This window comes from Lissotriton vulgaris, chromosome 5, assembly GCF_964263255.1.
Source record: "Lissotriton vulgaris chromosome 5, aLisVul1.2, whole genome shotgun sequence".
In the NCBI taxonomy this organism is placed as follows: Eukaryota; Metazoa; Chordata; class Amphibia; order Caudata; family Salamandridae; genus Lissotriton; species Lissotriton vulgaris.
Genome location: NC_141693.1, coordinates 258,817,428 through 258,836,242, shown reverse-complemented (window position 1 = coordinate 258,836,242; position 18,815 = coordinate 258,817,428). Strand labels below are relative to the sequence as shown.

Below are 18,815 nucleotides of genomic sequence, written 5' to 3'. Positions count from 1 at the left end.
TTTTTCCCAGTCATTCATTATCCTGATGCTGCTAAAAAGGTTTATTTGGGTGGAAATACATTTTTAATGTTAAGGTCAGTGCTAGCCACTGTGTTATGTTCTGAATACTGAGTTTGTGCTTTTCCAGACCAAGCACTCTTTAAAAATGCCTACTTGAGTATGAATGACATGTGAATATTACACCTTGTACTCCCCTTTACCTTATGCTACATTTTCTATACACTGATTTACATGTACAATGGTATGAGAGATGCTATAAAAGAAATGAAATACATGTGACAGAGGGTCTATGGAGAGATGAGAGGCACTGTTGGAGGGTGATAATAAGGGAATCATAGAAGAACCCCGACAAAGAATGTTGCATCCTGGTGCATAGTAAAGCCTTCATTTACTATACTTTAAAAGTTAATACAATTCAATATATAATGAAAAATATTTTGTCGAATGCACCATGGTTTCCTAAACATTTTGAGGGGGAGAGCCTCCCAAAGCCCCCTTTGTAGTGGTCAGGCTCAGTCCCGCACTTGGGTGCACTATGTGGGGACCTCGTACTGCGAAATAAAACCAACAATTTAAAAGCTAGTCATGGAGATGCAGCACCAACCTTCCCATTAAATGTTTTCCTTTTTTGCAAATGCTTTCAATATAAAATACTAAGGGCCAGATGTACGACCCGTTTTTATATATGCGCAAACGGGTTTGCGAACGCAAAAACCTATTGGGCCATGTACATAGCCTATTTCGCGAGTCACAATTTTTTTGCGACTCGCTAAATAGGTTTTGCGACTTGCTATTTGGAAGGGGCATTCCCTTCTAAATTGCACGTCTCAAACCATGTACAAATGTTTTGCGACCGCAATTGCAAAACAGTTGCATTTACCACCTCCTTCAAGTAGATGGCAATGCATTCACAAATGGGAAGGGGTCCCAAGGGGACCCCTTCCCCTTTGCAAATGCATGCAACATTATTTTTTAAGGGAAGGCAATGGTCCCAGGGACGACTGCCTGCCCTTAAAAATTGAAACGAAAACATTTCATTTTTTTTTTTTAAATGCATGGAAAACGGGCTGCCTTTTTAACAAATAAACTGCTTTATTTAAAAGCAGTCCCAGACATATTGGTCTGCTGAGCCCAGCAGGCCACCATCCCTGGCAGGGCTGGCTTTCCAAATGGTTTGCAAATTGTAAGAGGCTCATTAATATTCATGAGCCTCGCAATTTGCGACCTCATTTACAATCCCAAACAGGGTTAAGCACACTGTTGTACATTTCATTTAGCGACTCGCAATTTGCCACTTGCAATGTGTCGCCAATTGCGAGTAGCTAAATGAAATGGTCGTACATCTGGCCCCAAAATCCTTAGTAAGGGGCATTCCCTTCCAAATAGCAAGTCTCAAAACCATGTACAAATGTTTTGCAACCGCAATTGTGGTTGCAAAACACTTGCATTTACCACCTCCTTCAAGTAGATCATAATGTATTCACAAATGGGAAGGGGTCCCAAGGGGACCCCTTCCCCTTTGCAAATGCATGCAAAATTATTTTTTAAGGGCAGGCAGTGGTCCCAGGGACCACTGCCTGCCCTTAAGAATTGAAACGAAAACATTTCATTTTCTTTTTTTAAAGGCATGGAAAACGGGCTGCTTTTTTTAAAAAAAAATAAACTGCTTTATTTAAAAGCAGTCCCAGACATGGTGGTCTGCTGAGCCCAGCAGGCCACCATCCCTGGGAGGGCTGGTGTTCCCAATGGCTCGCAAATTGCGAGAGGCTCATTAATATTAATGAGCCTCGCAATTTGCTACGTCATTGACAATCCCAAACAGTGTTAAACACACTGTTGTACATTTCATTTAGCGACTCGCAATTTGCCACTTGCAATGTGTCGCCAATTGCGAGGCGCTAAATGAAATGGTCGTACATCTGGCCCCAAAATCCTTAGTAATTTGAATATTTGTTTTGTGTGCACACGTGTGTTTTTTTTCGAATTACTGGTTTAATATTTAAAATTTCAATCATACAAATTGCTTGGGGGTCCCCGGCTTCCAGTGGTGACTCAATGGGGGTCCTCAGGAGTTAAACGTTTGGGAACCACTGGATTAGGCCATCCGCCAGCATAATTACCCACCAAACAAATAGGAAAGGCAGTGACAAACCAATGCTGTGTTGGGTCCGGCGAGACCGCAAACAGCAGGTTGCATTCACATGACTGGTTTGCAGTAGTGTCAAAAGATACGCACCAGCACGGCTCTGACTGGGGAAAGGAAGGAGATTATGCATATTTATCCAGCCTAAATGACTACCCTTTGTTCTGACGACCAAAAAAATATATAAATCCCAGAGTTCGATTACCAAAAACAAAGTTTGAAGGGAAAAAAGTAATCTGAGAGGATATCTTTTGATTCGGAAGAAATGCACTTAAAAAGGTGGCATTTATCTTTTCGCTTCAGAGTGCTTCACCAGCAGCAGGCGACCATAGCAGAGATGGAGCTAAAGCCACTGGCTGGTGGGCAATGACGACAGCGTGATTGGCTGATGTGATGCTTCTGGTGTCAGAGATCCACATGAAGGCAAGCGAGGGAGTCTCCACTGATAGGAGGGTGTAAGAAGACTCCATCTTTCACCCACGCCCAGCTCCATTACCTATCTGAGACAAGAGCACTGCGCCTCTCTAGAGCTCTGAGCGAGGTATGTCCAAGCACTGCAAGTTACATTACCTTCTTAAGATCATGGGTCTCAAAAATTCTTCATTTAGGAAGGAGAGATTGATTTGTGAACAAAGTTGGGTATAAATTTAAATGGCTTTAAGAAATATGCACATACTTAGTGTGCATACACAATTCACAAGAACAAGAGTATTTTGAATCCACACCACAGTTCCCAGACATTGTGCTGTGACCATTCCGCAATAGTTGGAGGTAAAAAGTGCCAGACACAATGGCCCAAATCACTTTTTAATTAAAATACAGTGTGATCACAGTGCAAGTTGCTAACAACTACACAACATTTCAGTAAATGCTGAATGTTAACGCGAGTTGATTAAAATACTAAACAAGAACATATTATTTTATGAGTATTCCAATTTCACATTTGTAGAAATCCACCTGACTTTCCTTTATTGTTTTCAAATAATAAAAGAATACTCCTTTCCTGCGGCATACCTATTCTACAAAGCAATGCTGGCTTGCAGGCACTAGTTTACTGACTTGAGCAAGACTTGCGAAGGGACCTAGCCCTCAGACCTGTAGAGAATGACAGTAACAGCCAGTGGAGGTTGGCTCAATCCTTATGTGTGGCTGTGGATTTGTCACTTGGTCGTCACATTTGTACCAGCCAGCCTTGTGCAATGCTCCTGTTTTTACCAGTAGATCACTGCACGCACAGGGTACTTCCATCCCCCAATTAAAAAGCTAACCTTCCCCTGCGCCACATCCAGGCACAAGCAACTGATCTATGCAGCAGACTGGAATCAGATAAAGAGACTTAATTTTTGGGAAGAGGGTTCATCAGGGAAGAGTATCGGTGAAGGAAGAGACTGTGCCTTTCCAACAGGCCAGTTTAAAACTGAAGCACAGGGTAAAACAGCCTGCAACTTTAGCCCTCTCTGGTGAAGGCGGAGAAGCTGCTAGCCAACGGAGCGAAAGTAGCATTGTTTTTTTAACTTTTTGCAGCTTTTGAACTGTATCCACCAAGCACCCAATGGATACAGAGGATGCTAAGGATGCGGGAGGTGTGGAAGAGATGCGGTGAGTATTCGTGGTTCCCTGAACTTCAGGGGTCGTCTCTGGCCTCAGGACTTGATCTCCCACGATGCCCCAGCGAAGACCAGTGCAGGTTCCAGCTGCCACTGGTCTCTGGTTACAGGTGCTTTCAGAGTTTGTCCACAACTGAGTGTCTCTTTATTGCACTTCTCCTGTCCTGGCATAAGGGAATCATTTTTCCACACAGATACAGTCCTCTCTGCGAATCACTCAGGTTCAGCAGATGCAGTCCAGTCTTTGGTGCAGCCTCTTTAATGGGTCCAGGGATCAGCAGGCCAGTCCTACTTCAGCTCTGGGAACAAGTGGAGCTCTCCTTCCATGAGAGAGCACAGCACGCACAGTTCTTGTTGCAGTCCCTTGACTTTAGCAGGTGAAGTCCTTCATTGGTGCAGCCTCTCTTTGCTGGGTCCAGAAGCAGCAGGCAGTCTTTCTGCCTTTCTGCTAGTGCAGCAGTGATCACAGGACTGTGGTACTGGGATGACACTTTTATGCCATCTTCGCATTTGTGGTAGAGGAGGCCTCACTATTCATTTGGGCAACAGTTCCCATGAGGCTACCCTTCCCTCTTTTCCTAATTTACTGTGGGGTTGGCCATCAAACAATCCCAGGATACTAATCCCTATCTAAACAAAGATGGCACAAGCCTTCTTCCATGTGAGAATCCCACCTGGTGATCATACAAAAGAAATATTTTCCTACAATGTTACGTCAGCAAAAAAAAAAAAAAGATATATGTATATATATATATATATATATATATATATATATATATATATATATATATATATATATATATATATATATATATATATATATATATATATATTTATTTATATATATATATATATTTATTATTATTTTTTTTTACACCACTGGCATTTTTGTTGCTGACTCATAGAAATTGACAATTACTTGTTATCTGTCATGTACAGTTATTTAGCATGAATGAATATGTCATCTCCCTGACCCCAAGTCCAACTGTGGCGGCTCCTCCATTGGGGGTGCTAGGACGCTGCCCTACCATTTTACTCAGCAACTAATTGCTTTGCATCTTACAAGCTTTACATGAAAATTAATGATCTTGTTGGTAGTTTATTTGCATGTAAAAGCTGTAACATAAGGTTGGCAGCAGAAGAGTGCTTCAGTATCCCGTGTGGAACTGCTTTGCTGCCCCCAGCTGCTGTCACGCTGTCTCTGTGACTAGGAATCCCGCTATCTGCACTCTTCAGAACGACTGCACCTGCCCGCCAGTCTCCAGCTGCCCGGACGCTCGTAATACCACCAAGAGCGGGGGCGCCAGGAGGAGACCGGCGAGGGGCTTCACTGCAAGAACCAGAAGCCCTTGCAAGGTACAGCGACGTCACCGTGCGCCAGGCGGCGCTTTAAATTACCATCAAACCTATCGAGTGGGCGATCCCGTGTGGAACTGCTTTGCTGCCCCCAGCTGCTGTCACGCTGTCTCTGTGACTAGGAATCCCGCTATCTGCACCCTTCAGAACGACTGCACCTGCCCGCCAGTCTCCAGCTGCCCGGACGCTCGTAATACCACCAAGAGCGGGGGCGCCAGGAGGAGACCGGCGAGGGGCTTCACTGCAAGAACCAGAAGCCCTTGCAAGGTACAGCGACGTCACCGTGCGCCTGGCGGCGCTTTAAATTACCATCAAACCTATCGAGTGGGCGATCCCGTGTGGAACTGCTTTGCTGCCCCCAGCTGCTGTCACGCTGTCTCTGTGACTAGGAATCCCGCTATCTGCACCCTTCAGAACGACTGCACCTGCCCGCCAGTCTCCAGCTGCCCGGACGCTCGTAATACCACCAAGAGCGGGGGCGCCAGGAGGAGACCGGCGAGGGGCTTCACTGCAAGAACCAGAAGCCCTTGCAAGGTACAGCGACGTCACCGTGCGCCAGGCGGCGCTTTAAATTACCATCAAACCTATCGAGTGGGCGATCCCGTGTGGAACTGCTTTGCTGCCCCCAGCTGCTGTCACGCTGTCTCTGTGACTAGGAATCCCGCTATCTGCACCCTTCAGAACGACTGCACCTGCCCGCCAGTCTCCAGCTGCCCGGACGCTCGTAATACCACCAAGAGCGGGGGCGCCAGGAGGAGACCGGCGAGGGGCTTCACTGCAAGAACCAGAAGCCCTTGCAAGGTACAGCGACGTCACCGTGCGCCAGGCGGCGCTTTAAATTACCATCAAACCTATCGAGTGGGCGATCCCGTGTGGAACTGCTTTGCTGCCCCCAGCTGCTGTCACGCTGTCTCTGTGACTAGGAATCCCGCTATCTGCACCCTTCAGAACGACTGCACCTGCCCGCCAGTCTCCAGCTGCCCGGACGCTCGTAATACCACCAAGAGCGGGGGCGCCAGGAGGAGACCGGCGAGGGGCTTCACTGCAAGAACCAGAAGCCCTTGCAAGGTACAGCGACGTCACCGTGCGCCAGGCGGCGCTTTAAATTACCATCAAACCCGTCTCGCGGGACGCGAGCGGGACGCTGGGCGAAGCCTGGGCCAAGGGTGGGCCCGTCCTAGCCCGTCACAGACCGGAGGAGACCGGACCGGCCGCACCCCCCTGACATCTGTAAGGTAAACCACTTGCGTAATATTACTAAATATTCCTACTGAGTGCATAACATTAACTCACGAAGCATAACGCAGTGGAAAGTCAGATACTCCATTCTACTTGGCCAACAGACACACTATGTCAACAAGAGGCTCAAGAAGCAAAACCTGAAAGAAAAATATGGTGACCACAGTTGGCCCCATTGAACAGTTTCTACATAAAGTAAATGAAACCATTGACCAAACAGTGCTAATGATTGACCGTCGTGTCTCTTTTGAACTCGATCAAGCACGACGTTCATCCATGGGTGTCTTGGCACAGGCTCAAACTCCAAACGCTGCTTTACAGAATAAGTCAACCTCTGAGACAAATGTTGAAATACATGCACTACCTAACACAGTTGACCTCTCAGTAGCCTCGCAATTGTCCAATTCACAGTCCTCTCAGGACCTCGAACAGACTCCTGATATTTTTGCCATAATACAACCAACACAAACTGATTCAACACAAACGGAGCCAATGCAATCTGACCCCAGAGGCATCAGGGAAGGAGCTATTCCCAAAACGCAGATCCCACCCGGATTATGCTCTTCGAGTTCATCAACTACAACTCTCATCATCCCTGACTCTGAACCATCCTCAAAGGTTTTAAACTTACAGAATCCTCTCAATATACATCACCCTAATAATTTTACGTCTGACGCACTCATAATTGAAGACTACCCGAACAGATCTAATACAAAAAATTTCGACAAGACAAGTCGGCTCAAAATCCAACAAAAACCACAAGTAATCTAAAGGCAGAATCTTTCTTACTGAAAGAAATATCGGGAATAATTAAACATCAGCTTCATCCCATACAAAAAAGCCTTGAAATAATAGAAAAGCAAATCGCTATATTGCTAGCCACAGTAAATACAACTTCCAACTCAAAGAAAAAAGACCCTCTAACCCTATCAGATCTCACCATTAATCCTAGCAAAACGAATGTCATCAATACTCAGAAACAGGGAGCGAACAATCCTGCTACTATTAAACCCACAATTAACACCAACACAAACACAAATATAAGCGAACGCAAAGGAACATTAAACAAACAAACTGTTCCCTCGAAACCCAAGCCTAACCAGGAAAAGGCAAAAACGACTACAGTCTCACAAAATGAACCACCTTCAAATCAGATTTCGGAAAAAATAGCACCAGCAACTACCCTCACTATTCCACCTGCATCAAATACTCCTCGACAAGATCTACCGCAGAGAACAAATACCAAATCAGAGCGAACAAATAAAAGATGGTCCAAAGTAGTAAATCTCCCGCCGGAAGCTGCACCCTTTGTTGCTATATTAACAGGAGTCCCAGAACTAAGTAAAGACACAGATGAACCTACCTGGTCCTTACTAAACAAAGCACGCTACTGGCTAAACATCAACAGGCCCAACCACCCAAACAACATCACTAGAATCACCACAGTCAGAAGGGTGTCTTGGATAGGTCACCAGCCAAAGACAATTCACGGTGACTGTATAATAGTTAACTTCGAAAATCAACGAGCAGTGGACTACGTCTGTTCGTGGGACAGCCCAGAAGAGAACGATGGTATTAATGTCAAACGCTTATCGTTCTTCTATCCTCGACAAACTAACCGCTACGAGGACCCTAGTTGGCCATCAAACTGGTCATGGAGCCAACCCGACCAAGGTCCAAGAAACTGGAATCATGGTGACAGAGGGCAGGGCAATCACCAAAGGTTCCAGCCGCAGGGAGAATGGGGATATGACCATAGAGAACAAGGTGGTTGGAACAACTACGGAAGAAGGACGTACCAACATCAGCACAGGGAACCCTGGACCGGAATCCCAACCTTCAATCATTACAGCTGTTTGGACATGGTCGACTGACCACTATCACACCGTGTCACATCAAATTCTTTTCACAGTCTCAGACTTCAATTCTCCCCCTCACTAACCAAATCGAAGAGTAAGTCGTCTGACAAGGTTTACAGCCCGCAACAATACAAAAAAGATGATCCTACCTTAGAAATTACAACTCAAACTGAAAATAATCAGACCAACGATCGTCTCCATCAAAGTAAATCTGTCCTTAGACCGCAGCCCACGCTTCACTCCTCCACGGACATAGCAGTCGAGGAAATTTTGAACACAGATCATCCAAATTCGATCCTAGAAGTAGCACAACTTGATCTGCAGTCTCAACCCGCCATATCTAATACAGAAAATGGGAGGAAAATGCTATTCTGGAATGTGGCGGGTTTGGCAACCAAGTATCTAGAAAAAACCTTTTTAGATCTGGTTCACACAAATGACTTAGTCTGCCTCCAGGAGACATGGCTGAACGATCCAATTCATCTGGTGGGATTCAGAACCTACTTTTCCCAAGCAACAAAATCACTCTCTGGGAGAAGTAAAGGGGGCTTAATCACATACATTTCAAATCTTTGGCCTTGTCAGGACTTAACGCCAATAGTACTCCATCAGAACTATCAGATTATTGATATAAAGTTATCACAACAAGTCATCTATACCATAATAAATTTCTACAACAATATGACCCTGCTGGAATTTGCCAAAGCTCTAAGTGAAATTAGTGATGCAACAAGTGAATTAAAAATCAAACACGCCAAGGTCTCCCACTCCATAATTTGGGGCGGAGATTTCAATCTTCACATTTGTAGCAAAAGCGACGCCCCAACGTGTGGGATTACTGATGAACAAGACAACCCTATTACCCATTTTTCCCATACAGAGGAAGGAAACATCATGCAGGCTATTATGTCTGAGTTAGATATAGGGTTTGCAAATCTACTAATGACGCCTACCATTCAATTTAAACCAACGTTCCATGGAAGAGGCGCCCAGACATTAATCGATTTCATCCTAATCTCCATTAATAGTGCTACAAACATAAAGCATTTTGCAGTGGATAATAATGCACTTAGTGATCACCACCCACTCAGACTAATCTACTTAGAGCCTAACCATCACAAAATGCCAACTAAAGTTCACACTGACCTCTTACAACAAGAAAACCTCACATTAAACAGACTGAACGGCTTTACCCTCAAATGGGCCAACCTAGACCAAGTCTCTACCTGCACAAGTATAATCAAAAAATGCAGGACTCATATTGACAATTGTCTAAATCTTCAGGCCACTCCAACGGAAATTTTGACTAATTACAACGAGATAGTGAAAACCATCGGTACAGAACTAACTAAACCCAGGAAAAAAAACAACATTCTAAGAAAAGGATGGTTTAACACTCAGTGCACTAAAACCTACTCAGCATTAAAGAAAGCCTTAGCAATGAAAGATCGTAACAGAGAAGAGATTGTGCATTTAAGGAAAGCATATAAGTTCTCACTCAGGCAGAGAAAAATAGAGATACAGAGTAATCTCTGGGCTCAACTTTTAAATAGCAGTACACAAAAGGACAATGTAGCCTTCTGGAAAATTGTAAAATCGCCATTCTTAAATGGAAACAATGACGGTCCTTCGCTGGATGTTGCAATAAACGCTGAGGACTGGGTGCAACATTTCTCAGGGGTCTTCAGCAAGGATAAATCGGGAGACTCGGTCCCTACTTCCCAGCTCCTCCCTCCGGTGATTTACCCGATAGAAATTCACTTCACTATGAACGAAGTAACAAAAGCAATAACGTGTGCAAAAAATGGTAAAGCTCCAGGACCGGACTCAGTCCCAATGGACCTCTTCAAATCACTCCCTGATCTCTGGTCCCCTCTTTTAACCAAGGTCTTGAACGCAGCCAAAGAAATCAGCCTTCCAAACTCTTGGTCTACATCGATCCTGGTCCCCATATTTAAGAAAGGTAATAGAGACTCTCCAACTTGCTACCGCCCCATTTCCCTCCTGGATTCGGTCGGAAAGATGGCAGGGAGGATACTACTAGACCGTCTCCAGGAGTGGACATTAGAACATGGGGCATTATCAGATCTTCAGTACGGGTTTAGGTCAGGACTAAGCACAGTGGACCAAGTTCTGAACTTAACGCTATTGGCTGGAAAATACACCTTGGCAAAACAATCAACTCTACATATGGTCTACGTTGACCTTACGGCAGCGTTTGACTGTGTAGAACATTCAAAACTTTGGCAAATAATGCTGCAAATGGGGATCGAGCCTGCCATTATAGACTTCCTACGTGAGTTATACTCCGGAGCCACAGGAAAGGTCCGATATGGATTGGAGGGCCAACTCACAGACAGCTTCCCAGTAGAGAAGGGGGTCAGGCAAGGGTGTGTACTGGCCCCCTTCCTATTTACGCTCTATACTAATGGACTCGAAGCGGCTATGCTACAGGGCGTACAAGACATACCAGAAGTGGGTCGGCGACCGATCCCAGCATTGTTATACGCAGACGATGCGGTAATCCTCGCGCGAACCCCAATCCAGTTACAAAAAGCATTAAACAACTACTGTACTTTTATGGCAAGTCTCAATCTAAAAGTCAACATAAAAAAACCTTCGTGATGCACGCCGGTACTAAAAGGAAAAAAGTAAAGTCAATACTTGTGGATAAAATCCCTCTTGAAAGAACTAAAACTTACTCATACCTCGGCATCCTCATTGACGAAGAGTTTAACTGGAAACAAGCAATCACTTCTCGCAAGCTGTCTCTTACAAGAACAATTGGTGCTTTAAAAGCATTTTCCCTCCGTCTAGGAAAAAAACCCATAATGGAGATGTTAAAAATCTATAACGCAAAGTGCATCAGCACGGCCATTTTCGGTGCAGGAGTTTGGGGAACAGCTAATGCTGACCAAATACAGAAAATTGAAAATCTCTTTTTAAAATTTCTTTTAGCAATCCCTAAAACTACAACTACTTTCGGCTGTCACCTGGAACTTGGACTGGACTACGTTTCAGATCTGATCAAGATTCAACCCATTATGCTGTGGCGCAGAATATGGGCAACAGATGAATGCCACCTTACAAGAGCAATCATCGAGGACTGTATGAAATTAGACTGTATGAACAAGATAAAGTGGCTAAACTACGTAAAATCCTTCCTCGCGGATATCGGCCTCGTGAGATTCTTTGAAGAACCACAGTCAGTAACGGACATAGCAAAGAAAGACTTAAAAAAACTATGTCTGTCTCATCTAACTCAACTGCGATTGATGTCCGAAATAGGAAAGCCATCAGTTCAACACTGCCTTATGATACAACTGATTCCATCCATTCAACCGTACCTCCAGTATGACCTGACGCAATATGAAAAGTTTCTTCTCACCCGCTTCAGGTTTAATCTCTTTCATATCATGGTATCATTTCCAACACAGAATATATGGACCCCTAACAAGATACCGTGTCCATGTGACTCTATTTCAAGTCAGTCCACGATACATGTTCTCTTTTTTTGCAGTTATTACACGCCATTTCGCAAAAGGTGGATTATACCCATTTTAAAAGTCATGAAGATCCGTAGATGCCGACCAGCGTACCTGGCGCTGCAGTTTTTGGAAAATCCTTTAGCAACGAAATCTGTCGCACACTACCTAAAACTATGCCTCGGGCATCGCACGAACTTATGAAAAACATAGAGCTGCATCAAATACGGACCTTAAAGACAGAATAGTGCTCTCTGTGAGAGATTAATTTTTTAACGCATCCTGATTCTAATGTTATTAATAATTTGTTCTTCCTTTTATTGTGTATATTTGTACTTATATGGCTTTCTCCACGAAAACCGAATAAAGTTCTTTTTGAATTTGAATTTTTTTGAGTGCTTCAGTAGCTATATTGTATGTGTCAGGTGGTCCTAGCACCCCCAATGGAGGAGCCGCCACAGGTATATTAAATTGAACACCAAGTAAAAAACGTTTTCTTTGCTGGTGTGTTCAAATTGACCTACATTGAGAAGTATTTATGAATCAATATTAAATTGATTAGTGTGCCGAGGTTTATGTATATGTTTTGACAGTGCATGGGTATGTTTACCTGTGAGAATGTCTTTGTATGCATGTCTGGAACTGTGCCTGTAAGTAAATTTGCATGCATAACCCCACATTTGGATGTGTGAGAGCTCAATTTGAAAGTCTATTAGATAGGAGGTATTGGGCCCGAGTTGGCAACAATCAGCATAACAGTGACCAACATTAAGTGACATTTTACAACAGGCTGCGACGTCGCAATAGAGTTAATGGTATTGTAAACCAACTGGGCTTTTCATAAAATTAAGAAAGCGAGTCTTCTTCTCGTTTTATAGGTTGCAAACGTGGGAGTGGGGGAAAGGGAATACTAAACTCCGATCTGTAGAGAGGCCCAGTCAAGGAAGGGGCGAGGTCATTTCCTAAAGAGAGCCAGCCAAAAGTTTCTCAAATCATAAAAGAGCCTTTAGCATATGTACTGTTGCATTATGAAGTCGGACTGCGAGTGAGGGATACTGTATAGAAATATATTTAAACTAACATTTTCTTTCTAATTAATTTCTTGCTCCTCCTTAAAGCTACTTGTACATTTTCTTCTCCACTGCCCATTATTACACAGCATTTGCGTGATCTCACTCGGGTGTATGTATTTCGCTCAGCCTTTTTAGATTGCCTGGCAGGTTAAGTCCCGTTCAATCTTATCTCTCAGTTAGACTAGCATCCTAGAGTTCAGGGTCAGTTATATCTACAATTTTCCACGTTCAATGGTATGCTACCTGATCGTTTTCTTCTGAATCTTAGAAACATGGGCAGGGCACTCTTGAATGTGATTATATTCAGTTCTTATATTGCTTTTGTGTTCCGATAGTCTGATTTTGATTTTTCTAGTAGTTTTCCCTACATATACCAGTCCACATTGGCACTTTAACAAATATATTACATTCGCACTGTCACAAGTTGGATGCATAATCGTGTTACCTTTAATTATTGCATTGTAATTGTTACAGTTGTAGCACAAGAGGGGTGCAAAGTTGTGGCAAGGTAAGGTACCTTTATGATGTGATCTCTCGATTTCGTTGGTTGGTTTTATTAATTTGTATGTTTTTGCTCCATGTGTAGGCAAAGATGGGTTTATTTTGAAAAATGCCTTTAAAGTCTGGTTCGTGTATGAGAATTTGCCAATGTTTCAGAATAGATGGTTTGTACTGACGACTTTTTGTTGAATACTTAGAAACTACTACTACACGAGACTCTTTAGGTTTGACTGATGGTTGTAATAGTTCAGTTCTTGTTCTCAAATTGCATCTCGTTTTTGCCTCTTGTAGTACTTTAAGTGGGTACCCTTGTGACTGAAACCGGGTTATCATATTGTCTATTTGTAGTTGTGATTCGTTTTCTTCTGAAACTATTCTTTTTACTCTGTAAAGCTGCGAGAGTGGTAAATGATTTTTTAAAGCAAGTTGGTGAAAGCTTCTGTAATGTAGCAAGTTATTGCGATCTGTGGATTTTTTGTAAAGAGTTGTGTCAATCTTGTTCTCCTTAATGTTCAATAGTATATCAAGATATGGTATTGTTTGCTTTTCCACTTGATATGTGAATTGTATGCAATCGTTAATCATGTTCATGTTTTCCAGTGCTTGAATCAAGGTTCTTTGTGGTCCAAACCATAGCACAAAAATGTCATCTATATAACGTAGGAAAATTCTTGCATGTTTTTTCCAGGGTTCTAAACTCAAGATATTTTTTGTCTCAAATATATTCATAAAAATGTTCGCATAGCATAGAGCTGCCGAATTGCGCATGGATGTTCCGGTTAGCTGTAAATAGTGTTCGTTTTTCCATTCGAAATAACTCTGATATAAGGTGAAGGTCAACAGTTCCATGAGGAATATTTGAAATTTCTGATCAAGTTGTGATTTGAGTAGTGTTTCTTTTATAGTTTCTATTCCTGAGTTGTGTGGAATGGAAGTGTAGAGCGATTTCACGTCTATGGTACACATGCATACTTCTTCGTTTTCTGGCAGGACAATTTGTCCAATTTTAGTGAGAAAATCTGTAAAGTCTTTTACATACGTTTGAACTTTGATCACAAAATTTTGTAGGTGGACATGTAAAAATTGGCCTATTGGTTCGTGAATACTCCCTCTGGTGTTTACTATCGGATGAAATGGTGGTTGTTTTTGATCCTTGTGAATTTTAGGAAGCATATAGATTTTTGGTGTTTTAAGGATGATCTTTAGTGAGGTATTTCTTTGTTTTGTCTGAAATTGTTCCTTCGTCATGTGCCTTCTCTACAATCTGTGCCAGCACTTCTTGAAATCTTTTGGTAGGATTATGTCCTAGTGAGATGTATGTCTCTTCATCCTTTACATGTGTGTCTACTCGAGAAATGTAAAAGCTCGAATCCATGAGTACCATGGCTCCCCCTTAATCAGCTCTTAGACAAATTATGTTAGGATTTTGTGATATTCTTTTGAGGGCGTTGTATTCTTTTTTGGATCGATTTTGAAATTTGGTACTCTTTTTGAAATTCAGTTTGCTGATATCATTGCTTATCAAAGTTTCAAATGTATCTAACGTTTTGTGACTCATAGGTGCCTGATAGTTGCTCTTGTTTCTAAAATGTTTCAATTGTTGATCAATTTCCTGGTTGGATTCAAGTTGTATGATGTTGTCAAAAAAATGGCATAACCTTAACTTTCTCATTAATTTGAAAAGACTGACATCTAGTTCTAATTTGGTGATGCTGTATGCCGGTACATAAGAGGTTCCCTTTTGTAAAGTTTGAAGTTCAATTTTGTTCAACTTGTAAGATGAAATATTGATTACTAGTTGGTTTTCATTCAGTTTTTCTTCCCCTTCTTCGCTTTGACTATCTGTGTTTGGACCTTTGTTGTTGTTTGGTCTCTTTCTTTTGCCCCTCCTGGGTCTTCGTGATCTCTGTGGCCTTCCTCTAAAAAAGGAACAGATGTGACTATTTGTGCAGATGTAGATGCCATTGAAGTTTTTCATGTTTCTTTTGTTTTAGTGATTATGGTTTCTCCCTCTGAAGATGATCTTTCAGTTTCCGTATTGGGAGTGTATGGTTTGTTCTGTCGTCTTTTAGCATATATTTCAGCCCAGGAGTAGACTTCACCCATTTTGTAATCAATAGTATCTCTTTTGTACTTCCTGACTTTACGTTCCTTAATCTCTTCTGTGTATTTCTCTAGCTGCAAGTTGATGTCTGTTAGGGTTTTCTGCCAATCTTCTTGTTCCATTATGGTCTGTAATTTTTCTTTGGACTTGGATATTTCTAACTCCAGATCTTCTAATACTTTCGATAATTCTTCTATGATCAACAAGATAAGATCAAGAGAACACTTAAGTATGGCGTACCAACGTTCGAAGAATTTCTTGTTGTTCTTACATAGTAACGGTTTTAATGGGACTCTTAGACCTCTTGGGATCCTTTGTGCTCGGTGGTATCTAATAAGTGTACTGGCGTGCAGCCTTTGATTGATCTCTCTCTTCATCAAATATATGAGTTGTCGTATGTTGTTCAATTTGCTTCTTTTGTTTTGAATTGGTGTGGTGTCCTCTTTAATTAGTGCGTATATTTTGGAAACATCCTCTTCTACATATGCGCTCAGGCTAGACAAACTTCGGTGTCTAAGTAAGACACCACGCTTACGGTAAGACTCTTAACATCTGTTACTTTTATCCCGAACACGCTTTCTTAATAGCATCCCGAGCATGATGGTCAACATCAGATCAAGAAACTTTTATGACTATTGTTAATCTCGGAATTTACTAGTACTTGGCAGTTGTAAAGAGCACCTGTGTAATATCAACGAAGGTCTTTCACATAGCGAATGCACCCCCTTGGTAAATAGTCATTTTATCTTTTGGCCCTCACGTTTTGATTAGAATAACTTTGTCACTTCCATTTATTATTTTTTTTCGGCCGAGTCACTTAACACATAATTTTTTTTATGACAGGAACCACAATTTGACTAATGCCTGCACCTTTGAACTGAATATTGACGAACACATAACACCAGTTGTACTATACTATTAGTCCTATACAGTAAACAGGTGTCCTCATAACACACATCTTTTCTTTTTGTACCAGATTCCCCTGACGAAGTGTCGATAAGACACAAAATGCATTGGGATTATCGTAAATTGTTGGATTGAATTTGGATTATAAAGAAAAATGTATCGAAATATGTGATTTGCAACATATTGAGAAAACAAAGAAACTATTAAAGAACACTTATTGGATCACCTTCATTTCTTCAAACTTTTTGATTTAATATTTCGATTAAAGATGAACCTTTAAAACGCGATTGGGCGAGTCCGGAAATAGCTGCGCCGGGAGGGACTAAGACTAGAGGACGCCTTACTTAATCATTGAATTACACTTTATGGTCTACAAAGTGATACCTCCGAGGCACGCTACAAAGCTAACATTTTTTTTTAAAACAGAAAAAAAATACTTGTGCGCAATCAAACTTAAGATTACAGATGGTTATTAAATAACCTAAACATATTTCCAATTAATATCTTAATTAGGTCTAAGTTTAAACAGTGCAGATGTCAAACAGACCAATAGCTACTAATATACAGAGAATGGGCTCGAGATACACCCTTGTAACCTCTGGCTTTCTTCTGCCAGCTTTTTTCCAGCTATGGCTTAAGACTTTGTAATTAAACTGCTGGCTCAACCCTGTGGAAAATTCAACATTTCCTACCTAATGCTATTTGGGTGTATCCTTCAGTCTCCACTGTAGTGCTTGCATTAAACTGCATGAAGGGCTACTTTACAGCTGTCACTGCCCTCTGTCTGTTCTGGTCGGCTCCCTCCCTTGTGTGTCGCTCTCATGTGATAATACAGCATGTGTTAGCGCAGTAAACTCAAGATCTACTGGCTTTCAGAATGCTTGCAGAAATTGCCTATGCAGATATAAGCAAATCTGCAAACAATTATCAACTGGTGTCCAGCTGATGAGAATCCCTTACAGCTTCAGGGATATAAGGTATCATGCCGAGAACACCATTTTTAAAATGTCTTTAAGTTAAATCGAAACATTCTCAGGAAACAGTTTTAGTATTCAAATCAAGTTTTAGTTTGCAAGGGGTCGTTTATTAAAAGGTTTTTTTTCACATTAGAGAAGCTGGGCCTTTTCATTACTGCTTACGTAGTCCAATTGTGTTGCTTATTTAATTGTGCCAATCATGTTTTCCAATTACCATGACTTACTCTTACATACTACCTAAATGAGAGTGTAGAAGTCCTTCTACATATTCCTCCTCTGCAAATGAAACCCTTCAGCCAGACTCTGCAGGAGACTTTGCCTCATGCTTATTAAACTAACACCAGTCATCACATTTACTGAGAGCTAACAAAAACCTGCGGTAATATGAGGTTTGCTGCGGGTTATCCCTTAATGTTCTATGATGGGGAAATAAAAGGATAGCAGAACTTTTAAATATCAGATTATTAAATGAAAAAAATCAGGCTCTTATTTCCTCAAATTTGCACTTTAAAAAAAGTTTCATACTCCACGGCTGAGGCTAAAGTCAAGTGCCCTCCCTCCTCATCAGCCTGAGTAGAACATTTTTTTATGAACATATCAAATGTTCCCTGGAATGATGCCAGTCCTCCTACCTTCCGTGCAAACTCTGGGAGAACAAACGAGGCCCGATGAACATCGGAATTGTAATACCGGAGGTTCCTTCCTTCCACCTGCTCCTGGGAAAGCTCCTGCACTGGCACTTTGAAATTCGTATTCTAGACAAAAAAAAAATGCAGTTTTACAGAATAAAATCCACACAAAATGGCAAGAAAAATGTTAAAGTATACGATAAAGGTAGGAAACATAAAATACTAGGCAAACTCCAGTACTTTTTTTGAGGCAGAGTTCTGGCTCTGTGAATTGGTCCAGGTTGAAAAGTGCTGGAGTCTGAGCTATTAGAAGACAAGACTAGAGGAGGGCACAGGTGGCTCTCTAAACAAATCAATGACTTGTCTTTGTACGTGTTTTATAAAAGCACGGACATTTATTCAAATTATTACAGTGATATAAAAAAAAGAAACATCTAAATATTCTATGTGAACTGATCACTTCTTTTTACGGTATTTACATTTTGTCTCCTATGGTTTAAAAAAAATACAAATCTTCTGATTGCACACCCCATAAAGATATATTGTAAAATAAAACATCCAAATCACCTAAGGGAAACTCAAGAACCTTGTGTACCTGGTGCAAATTCTGGTGAAAACTTCTGCAGAGCAACCTGGGCTAAGCAAACTCCTGCAAATCGAATGACACAATGCATAGGACGTAAAAGGCATACGCTGAGGCTGATCCTCAAGCTCTCGCAGAGGACTGCTACTGTCTTAGGTATCCTCTGCTTACTCTTCCTTAACCACTCCTCGTCTTAAAATAGACACACCCACATATAACAAGAAGGAGGCTACTGCTTTACATGGATCTGTTAAGCTTATCAGTACCGGGGCTAGTTCAAGCTATATAAAACTCTAAAAAAAAAAAAAAAAGTATGCTTCATGATCCTTGGGATTTTTCTGTGAGTCAAACAC

The 18,815-nt window shown here is 41.8% G+C and overlaps 1 protein-coding gene across 1 annotated transcript in view; it reads right to left on the bottom strand.

The window, feature by feature from the left end:
* Positions 1-18,815, bottom strand: part of SRM (spermidine synthase) — a 127,850-nt gene that overhangs the window by 9,672 nt on the left and 99,363 nt on the right. The window contains exon 7 of the mRNA XM_086921319.1: positions 17,883-18,005. Coding sequence (XP_086777445.1) covers positions 17,883-18,005 — 123 coding nt within the window. The remainder of the gene's footprint in view (positions 1-17,882; positions 18,006-18,815) is intronic.